Source organism: Dryas octopetala, chromosome 8 (assembly GCF_963921425.1).
Source record: "Dryas octopetala chromosome 8, drDryOcto1.1, whole genome shotgun sequence".
In the NCBI taxonomy this organism is placed as follows: Eukaryota; Viridiplantae; Streptophyta; class Magnoliopsida; order Rosales; family Rosaceae; genus Dryas; species Dryas octopetala.
The window spans coordinates 642,345-652,810 of NC_141373.1; the positions used below are offsets into that span (position 1 = coordinate 642,345).

Here is a 10,466-nt window from a genome sequence, read left to right on the forward strand (position 1 = left end):
GGTGAGTGAGAGAGTGAGAGAGAGTGTGTGTGTGTGTGTGAAGCCAAAAAGGCCAAAATACCAGACCGTACGGATACGGTCTCTTTTAGAGAGAAAGAAAGCGCAGGCCTTCTCTCTCCATTACTGTGAAACCGTCTCTCTCTATCTTCTCTTGGCTACTCTATCCCACTTCCATCGAGCTCTCCGATCCTTCTAGGGCACTCTAGAAGGGTTGTGGAAATCGTGTACAGCCTTCCCTTTTTCGCTTTCCTCCTCTCGCAACAGTAGCTGGGGGTGTACAGAGAGACCCAATACGAGACCCGTTTCTTTCATGGAGTTGTACGGACGAAGCCCCGCCAGAAATGGGTCCAACCCGGAATGGAGCTCCGGAGCTGCCGAGACCGGCCTCGAAGGTACTCCGTTACTTGCCCCGCCTACCAATTTTATTTCGTTTGAGTTCGATTTGGGCAATTTGGTAAAATGGGTTTTCTAGGGTTTTGTGTTCTTTCGGTAATGTGGGGGTTTGATTAGGGTTTTGTTGTGATTTGGGTTTGGTTTTTGGGGTGAATTGCAGAACAAATGTGGCAATTGGGGCTGACAAATAGCGAATCGTACCCGGAGCGACCCAGCGTTCCCAACTGTGTCTACTACATGCGAACTGGGTTCTGTGGATATGGTATTCGGTGCCGGTACAACCATCCTCGTGACCGTGCTGCGGTAAATCCTTGTTGGTTGTAAATTATTTGCTTTAAAAACGGTTAATGAGCTTTTTCAATGTTGCTTTAATGTGGGTTTTTGATATGTGTACGAGTAAGCTTATAGGTGCTTGACTTCAATAGGAATGTAGGTTGTTTTGATTTTTCATAAGTTTGAGTGTTTCGGCATAGATAGCTTGTTGCCCCTTTGTCCGAAACTGGATGATTGTTTGTTTGCTGAGAAAGATGAGGAAGAGAAAAGGGGATAAAATTTTGAATTATGTGTTTTTTTTATTATACCTAATGTTTATTTGATAAAAATATTAGGCCTAAGATTTGTGTTTATCAATAACTGAAATGATCTTATTTGAGAATCTGGTTATCTTTTATGATTTGGGTTTAATGCGAGAATCAGGTTGTGGCAGCTGTAAGAGCTACAGGGGACTACCCAGAGCGAGTTGGGGAACCTGTATGTCAGGTATGCTGTAGTTTGTGATCTATTGTAGGCTTTGAGCATATGAAATCACAATGTAGATCTGGAAACTTTGCTACAATTTTGTCTATTGCTTATTTATTTGTTTGGATTTTGAAGTTTGATGTTCAATTATGGCATTTGTTGCTTAATGTGCAGTATTATTTAAAGACTGGGACCTGTAAATTTGGTGCGTCCTGCAAGTTCCACCATCCGAAACATGGAGGTGGATCCTTGAGCCGTGCTCCACTAAATATTTATGGATACCCGTTACGACCGGTTAGAGTTTCCTCTCTTCTTATTCCCTCTCTCTGTCTCTCTTTCTCTCTTGTCTCTTTCTCTGTCCCTCTCTCTGTCTCTCTCTCTCTGTCTCTCTGTCTCTCTCTCTCTCAATACACATGTACATGTGTGTGTAGAATTTTGAGCAATTGTTGGTATAAATGGCTTACATTTTTTAAATATAACAGGGTGAGAATGAATGCTCCTACTATTTGAAAACGGGGCAATGCAAATTTGGTATAACCTGTAAATTCCACCACCCACAACCTGCTGGAACAACAATACCGGCTTCTGCACCCCAATTTTATCCATCGGTGCAGTCTCCTTCTGTTCCTATTCCAGAACAATTTGGAGGGGCATCCACTGGTTTGAGGGTGGCTAGGCCTCCACTATTACCTGGTTCATATGTGCAAGGGGCTTATGGTCCTGTTTTGATTCCTCCAGGAGTTGTTCCTATCCCGGGTTGGAATCCTTATTCGGTATGATAAAAACTTATTCAGGTTAAGATTTGTTTGATATTTCTTACTTATACGTAATTGGTTTACTTGGTGCAGGCACCTCTAAGCCCTGTACTATCTCCTGGAGCTCAACCCACAGTTGGAGCAACTTCTTTGTATGGAGTTGCACAGATTTCTTCTCCCACAAATGCACTTGCAAGACCTTATACCTCTGTACCCTCTTCTGTTGGCCCTTCTAGCAGCAGCCCGAATGAACATGCCTTCCCAGAGAGGCCTGGTGAACCTGAATGCCAGTATTATCTGAAAACTGGGGACTGTAAATTTGGACCATCCTGTCGGTTTCATCATCCTCGGGATCGGGTTGCACCAAGGACAAATTGTCTCCTTAGTCCAATTGGTCTTCCACTCCGCCCGGTATGAAAAGTTGTTGTCTTTTTTTCTTTTGAGTCTTTAAATTATAACTTTTCAATATTAGAAGTTATTGAACTCTTACTCACTTGGTTATCGAATTTGATAGACCCAGCAATCGTTTTTTTCTACTTATTGATTAAACAGTAAGTTCTCTTGTTAGGGGATTGTGGAATATTGGTAGCGCATTTATAATTATGCATAATTGACTTCCTTGGTAAGATGATATTCATAAAATTGGGCAGCCAAATAAAGGCTGTCATGTTATGTACTTTTCCTAAAGTAAAATAGGTTAGGTAAGCATGTATTTGATTTTGGATGGTTCTGCAGTTTTAGGTAGGGATGCTATTTCACCTTGGCCTCTTTAGCAGAACCTTCTTTTATAATGGATATATTATGTGCAAGAGTCTGTTTCATTGAGTGCTGGTGAAGTTGATGCTCGCTGTTGTATGAATCTGATTGATCATTGGTGTAAGTCCAGTTGCATGGTTCATTTAGGAATTTGTAGTTAATGTTTTGTGTAATTCAATATCAATGTTGGAAACAGACGATATGGTAACATATTATATTGTAACTCACAAACCAATTTTGCCTCTGGTTGGTGAAAATACCATAACCAAATGGTTGTCTATCCACTAGGTTTTTTTATCATTATTATTTTGTAAAATTTGTTTTGCCTCTTTGTATCAAAAGCATGATTGTGCGGCTACACAGTTTTAATGTTTTTTGCCCAATAGTGTTTTATGCCTCTATGTTGATGACTATGAGCATTAATATCAGACATGATGACAGTATGTATTCATTAACTTGTGAATTGTGCAATCTTCTTTTTCTATTTAGTTACCTTGTTTTAGATCTATTCTTCCCATTCATGCCACCGGGCAGCTAGCATATTACTCTTTCCTATTGAGATTTCCTTAATGTTGAGAATGTAGTGCTGGAAAAGTTACAAGTGCTTGTGTTTGCGAGTTTTATTTTTAATTAATTTCATATTTGAAAAACAGGGGGTGCAACCTTGTACATTCTACCTGCAAAATGGGCATTGCAAGTTTGGATCTACATGCAAATTCGATCATCCAATGGGGACCGTGAGGTACAGCCCCTCAGCTTCATCTCTTGTTGATATGCCCATTGCTCCATACCCAGTTGGGTCTTTGCTGGCTACCCTGGCTCCTTCATCCTCATCTTCGGAGCTACGGCCTGAACTAATTTCTGGTTCCAAAAAGGAAACTTATTCAACTAGGATGCCTTCTTCTGGGAACACCTCAAGTAGTTCAGTTGGATTGATTTTTTCTCAGAGTGGGTCGGTTTCACTGTCTGATGTGCAACTGCCAAGTCAGACTTCTGTCCCTTTAAGCAATAGCAGAAGTACAAGACAAGGCAGCGAGGTTCGTCGCTCGAGTTAATGTAATACCCAAAAGTAACTCTTCATCATCTCCCGGGTGCGGTTTCACCAGCCTCCTCTTTCTGTTTATAGATTTCAGTAAATGTGTAATGGTCAATTGTGCAAAGGTTTCATATTTCAGTCATGGTCTTGTCAACCAATTCTGTTTAGCCCACACTAGGACGGACGCAATTGATGCTTGTGTCATCTATATACAGCAATCAATATGATTCCAAATAAGCTGCAATATCAAATCCCATATGTACTTATCTCTTTCAAGTAATTATAGTAGAGAGCAATAGCAATCAAATGAAGTAAGCCTGCAATTTTCCCCTCAACTTTGAAGCTTGTATGTGATCTTTATCATTTATGCAATTATTTGTGTCACTAGTTTGTTTCGCTTGTCACAGCTATCTTTTATGCTTTTCTTTTGCCATATTTGTGTCTTAGTCTCTGTTCAATTTATGATAATCTGGAGTCCAAACTCCAATCCGTGAAGTTTTGTCGTTGGATAAATGAAATCTTGAAGTTGGCCCACGTGGCAAGATAGGTTACATTAGGACCAACAAAACTTTCATACCATGAGTGCATGCACGGATGCACCTTTTGGTCCTATTCGACTGAAATTATTATTCTTTTTTTTTTTTTTCCATTTATAACCCATTCCATGATTTCCATCCTTATTGTAAGAGAAATTTTATACATACCCAACATTCTTCTTATTTTACCTAACAACATTTTTAATCATGAATGGACAATTATGTCCCATGATAAAATGACCATTGCGGACAAATGCAACTTAAAAAAAATAACTTTGTTTATTTCTATACCCAACATTATATCTTCATCTTCAACCTCTTCCATAATCAAACTTCAATTCTAACAAAAATTTTGACTTCATATTATCCAATCAAGTGTTTTAACCCAAAATAAAGGGTCAAATCATTATTTTCGAGGCTCCAAATAAAGTATTTGTGCCAATTGTTTGCATTTTTTCGTGGTATTAAAGGCTTGAGCAAATCTGGGTTTGCACAGTGGTTGGTGAACCAGTGTTGAATATTTGCATTATGTTTGGTAGGTGCCTGTTGAACATTTGTATTTTATTCGGCAGGTGTCCACCGAATAGTGTAAAAATTTCTAAAATTATCATACAACTATCTGTCAGTGGGCACTTGCAGAACATTTTATCATTATTCGGTGGGCACCTGCCGAATATAATGCAAATGTTCGGCAGGTGCCTACCGAACATAATGCAAATGTTCGACACTGATTCACCGAACACTGTGCGAACTCAAATTCGTTCATGACTTTCAGAACACAAAAACGTTTGTAGACAACTCACATTTGAAGGCTCTCAAACGACGATTTGACTCTTTATTCTTCAAAACAATCTTGATTGGATGATATGAGGAAAAAAATTAATTTAGGGTTTGAAGTTTAGTTATGAGAGTGAGGTTGAAGGTAAGTTTGGGAGGGAGAGAGGTTGTGTATTATTAATAAGGGTATGATAATAATTTAGATTGGGTAAAATGAGAAAATATTAATTTTAAAAAAGTGATGGTCAGGTAAATTGAGAAGTTGGGTAAAATAAAAAAAATGTTGGGAATGTATATAATTTCCCTTATTGTAACCTTGTACTTCTGAGTTCTGACCAATAAAAATCTTCAGCAAAAGAAAATAATTCACAATATTTACCAATAATTGGTGATGTGGGGCCTCTGCTTTATTGAACATGTCGGCCAGTGAAATAGTTTCATTAACGAAACTCATACTGAGACTTTAGAGTATCTGAAGTCTGCTATTTGAATTTGTGTCTGCAGCTGTTTGCTCTTCTTGAAATTGAAGAGGTGGTGACAGTGGTCAAGTCTTTTTGGGTAAGATAAAGGCAATAATGGTCAAGAACCCCGTCATGCATTAATTACTTGAGCGAGTAAACTGGGCCGAACCATACTGACCCAACTTGACGGGTTTGAACCCGAGATTGAGATGAAGGGCCAGGCCCAAGCGAATCTCTTGCCCAAGTTGGAACTTGAAAAAAAAAAAAAAAAAAAAAAGCTTTATTTAGGGTGATTCTCTAAACACCTAATTTCTTTAGACACACGTCCTTAAATTTTGAAATTATGAGATTTTGGTCCAACAATGACTATCTTGGTCTTTAGCTTTTCTTTACCTTCCTTATTGTAAAGTTTGTTTGAATGAAATTTGCTTGTGATAGTTAATGGAATTCTAAGCTGTCATCATTGACATTATGGTAAAACCCAGGTTAAAAATGGTGCTCGTTTACCACATTGAACAAAAGTAGCAAATATGCCAAATAGCTTCACTTTAACCTCTTTTGGGTCACTTTAATCCTAGAAAATCAACTTATTATGAGCTGTTATGTTAAGACTTAAGAATAGCATCCTTTACCGTTCTGATTTTTTTCTTTTTTTTGTGTGCCAATCTTGTGTTTATGTCCAAAATAACCTCACATTGATCACTCATTATTTAGTGGGTAGCATGATAAGTCAAAGGGAATAAATGTTATTGAAATGGAAAAAAATTCCAGGATTTTATGACTTTCGATCAATACAATCGTTAATATTAATCCAAGCAGCATTATGATCCACCGACCCACCCACCCACCCACACGTTCGATCAGTACAAATGCCATGCTTGCTGCACATACAATCATTAATTCTCCACAAGTATTTAAAATTGTGGGCTTTTTTTGCCCTAAATAATCAGTGGCACACCCTTCTACTCACCTGCAATAATGATTCAAAGTCTCTTTCACCCTCATGGGTCACAACACAAAGACACCCTTTTGGCTCACATAGAAAGATCCAAGCTCTTAAAATCTGATGACAACTTTTCTTGAGCTACATGGTTCACAAGTTGTCTAAAATATATGGAAATTAAACTAATGAATAAGATTCCCAATGCATAGCTCATCACCTAGCTAGGTCCACTTATATGCTAAACCAAAAGGTGAAAACTTGATGAGGCAGCTGTAGACTGCAGTGGCAACTCCAGCATTCCATAAACAATGCCATTTTTATAATCTGGGGCAAGTTCCACATATAATTGATTCTTCAAGCTGCAGTTTCATTATTATTCTCAGAGTTTATAAAACTATATATATATATTATGACATTTTGATTAGCCAACAACACAAACAAAGACTATAATAACAGTGTGAAGATAGAGGTGCAACAGCTTTAAACTTCCTGATACAACTTCTTTTCATAATTTAAAATCACTTTTCACAACCCTTTTCAAGAAACACCAAACAGGTCAGAAGTGGGCTTTTTTTTTTTTTTTTTTTTTTTTTGTAGTATAAACAATCATGTTGAACCAAACAGGTAAGAGGTACCCTAGTTCTTTTCTCTGCTCAAATGCCTCAAGACCACAGTGTGTTACTCAGTTACTCTGTTCAGAAAGAAAGAATCCAATTCTTTTTCTTTTTTTCTTTTTTTTTGGGTTGCAAGGTTAAATGAATGGAATGATATCTGATTACAAAACGTACTGGTGGGTTCATCCAGCAACACAAAAGAAAGAATTGATGGGTTCATCATTACCACCTGATCGACGCAATCTTAGGCCATGATTAATCCCACAGTTGTCACACTTAAGAGCACTGACCACATATGTATGTATTTTGCTAATACAAGTAAAATTTAATGGGAGAATGTGTGGAAAGGCTATGTGCTATAATTTTAATGATTTCTACTACGAACATGTATAACATAATAGATTTAGTAATTTATAAATTTATATTTTAGTATGTAAAAGTAAACCCATCAAAATTAAATAACTAAAAATATATTTGTATGTTATATGTACTCCCGTAAACTTTTTCAATCCTAATTATTTGGATATGTAATGTCGAGGAACAACAATAGTTGTATCATACTATCATGTTATTACAGGATGTGGGACACTAATCCAAACCAATGATGACTAATTAAATTGTTGTATGATTCTTGGCCAAAAAAAAAAACAAATTGTTGTATGGTTATCTCAGCATGATAACATAGTACACTCGTTGAATCTAAAACTCTCTCGCCGTTGACACCATACAGAGCCTACAGATGTCAAAATCATAGTAGCCTTGACCAGTTGAGCCTGTGACATTGTGAAACTTTCATAAAAAAGCAACAAGATACACATACAAGTACACCTCCAAACACAGATTAGACTACAATTTTTCCCTGATAAATATAGTTTAAGTGGATGTATTGTGGTTCTCATTATAACATGTAATCCATCTCATCCTTTTAATTTCCACTTTAGTTTAGCTTTACACATAATAGAGGCTTAATTTAAGCAAAGCTTTATGTGGGTAGCTTTCACTAGCCATGATTACAACCCCCAAAAGCACTGCAAACCCCTCACGATTCCTGCAAACTCCTCAGAAAACAAAAACCATGTAAAAGAAGGTCACTCCCTCACTACCTTTCACCGAAAAGTGGCATTGCAGCTACAGTAGTTCCTTGACTTTTTGATATTAAGCTCATTATAAACACTCATTAAAGTATTTTGTTTCAAAGTCATCACCACCTCCTTTGTTCCTGCATGGATTCATGTGACTTTCTTCTCACTCCAGCATTCAGAGAGGCCCTCAAACAATCTGTCAGAAAAATGAATGGTTTGTTATATATGCAACTGAAAAACTGAGATGGGTTGTTAGTGGGCAGTACTTACATTACTGAAAGAGTGACACTTTGAACTTTGGTAGTGGGATTGGTGTTGCAGAAGTTTAAGTACTGGGAATTCTGAATAGAAGGTGTTTGAGGAAAGATGGGTGTGGTCACCATTGGTGAGTTGAAGCCTAGCATTTCAGGGAAGCGGTCGTTTCGCCCAAGTTCCAGTATAAGGCATGCCACTGAATGGTAACCTTCCCCTTCTCTCTGCTAAGCTAGCTAGCTCTTAATTAATTACCTGCAATTAATGCATTTTTTGCTAGTTGCAAGCTAGAAAATTCACCACTTTCCTCCATCAAATGTGGTGAATTTTGATCTCAAGCGACAAGCAGCACTGCTCTCTGAGAAACTAATGATAATATGTTATCCTTGATTTTGTTTTAATGGTTCAAGAAGCATTTGAAAGGCCAATGCAAGAGTAAAACACATAGAAAGCAAACCAGAAAGTGGGGCATTGAATTTCAGCTTGATTTTCTCTAGCTTTTAATCACATGGTAATTTTCAACTTAGCATTAAGGCATCAACTTGTTTGTGCCACCATTTTTTTCAGAGTTCATCATGCATCTTTTTTGGCATTTGAGTTGTCCAAAATAGGACCTGGGCTTTCAATTGAGGTCCCCCCAAATTTATGAAAGATGACAACATTTCATAGTATACCATAAAATCTGTGACCTTACTCTCTCTGACAGTCTTAAATCAAAACGACAATGGCACAAGGAGTGGGCTGTTTGATGTCCATATGTATTCTATACTTCACTATCAACATTTCCAACCGCAGTTAATGTCTGCAGATCAATTATTTTTGCCCATTTACAATCTGTAGGCCCTCAAATAAGTCGTACAATTGTTCACCGAGTATGACAAACCTTCTAGCTTTGCTAAGGATAGCAACAAATTATTCCAACCCAGCTAGTTATTTAATCCTAAGGGACCCATCTGGTGCCCTTGTGTCTTTGCCAAGTCGATGAATTGGGCAGTTTGGTTCCAATTCTAGAGCACAACAAGTTCTGTATACTTCAAATCAACTTTTCATCCTTGCCATATCTAACCTTATTGCCTGTGCAATATTCCATTCATTTTGCAATTATTGAGTCATCAATTTTCATATCCGGGCAATTTAAATCAAATCACAAAATTACAATGGCCATAGGTTTGAGGTGTTCACTGTACATAGATTGAACTCACTACTCAATTATGTATGTTTCAATGGATAAATATAGAAGAAGCTCCTGCAAGGTTACTGATATGTTTGTAACTATCAACATGTATGCATGCAATTCTAAATTATGACTCAGCTTTTAATTTTCTTGCATCTCTGTAAGTCCATTACAACGGAATTTTTATCTTGCAGGCCAATCTCTGATGTCTCTAGTGATCTTACTGTCGAAATAGGAGCATCAAGCTTTGCACTTCACAAGGTGAGGGAAATTGGTTCAGCACTAGTAACACTATTGTTCAATTAACTTCTATTATGTTATTCTTTCAGTTGCAAAATAACCATTGATTATGGTTGTGTAAGGAATTCTGTCTTGTGATTTAACTTTAGGATGTTGAATTATAAAGTAAAACTAATGATCTAGATATTAATGGAAAGGGAAAGAGAACTTCACTAAAAGATTTAGTAATATGATGATGACTCTGTTGCAGTTCCCTCTAGTTTCTCGGAGTGGAAGGATTCGGAAACTGTTGCTTGAAGCAAAAGATTCAAAAGTTTCACGCATAATTCTCTCTTCTGTTCCCGGTGGACCGGAGGCATTTGAGCTAGCTGCAAAGTTTTGCTATGGAGTCAATGTAGAGATTACACAAGCAAATGTTGCCATGCTCCGTTGTGTAGCCCATTTCCTGGAAATGACAGAAGAGTATGCTGACAAAAACCTGGAAACTAGAACTGAAGCTTATCTAAAGGAGATGGTGCTAACAAACATATCGAAATCAATATCAGTTCTTCATCGTTGTGAAACCCTCTTGCCCACAGCAGAAGAAACCAACCTGGTTAGCAGGCTTATCAATGCAATCGCAAACAATGCGTGCAAAGAGCAGCTCACCTCTGGCTTATTGAAACTTGACCACAACTTCCCTGCAAAAGCCGCTCCAATTATGGAACCT

General features: G+C 37.7%; 1 protein-coding gene across 1 annotated transcript; it reads left to right on the top strand.

Moving 5' to 3' along the window:
* On the top strand, positions 1-4,068 carry LOC147275613 (Zinc finger C-x8-C-x5-C-x3-H type family protein). Its single transcript, XM_086254401.1, has 7 exons — positions 1-392; positions 554-696; positions 1,090-1,152; positions 1,306-1,425; positions 1,614-1,904; positions 1,980-2,297; positions 3,296-4,068. The coding sequence occupies exons 1-7, from the start codon at positions 311-313 to the stop codon at positions 3,695-3,697; spliced, it is 1,419 nt and encodes a 472-aa protein (XP_086110527.1). The 5' UTR covers positions 1-310; the 3' UTR covers positions 3,698-4,068.
* The last annotated feature ends 6,398 nt before the right edge of the window (positions 4,069-10,466 follow it).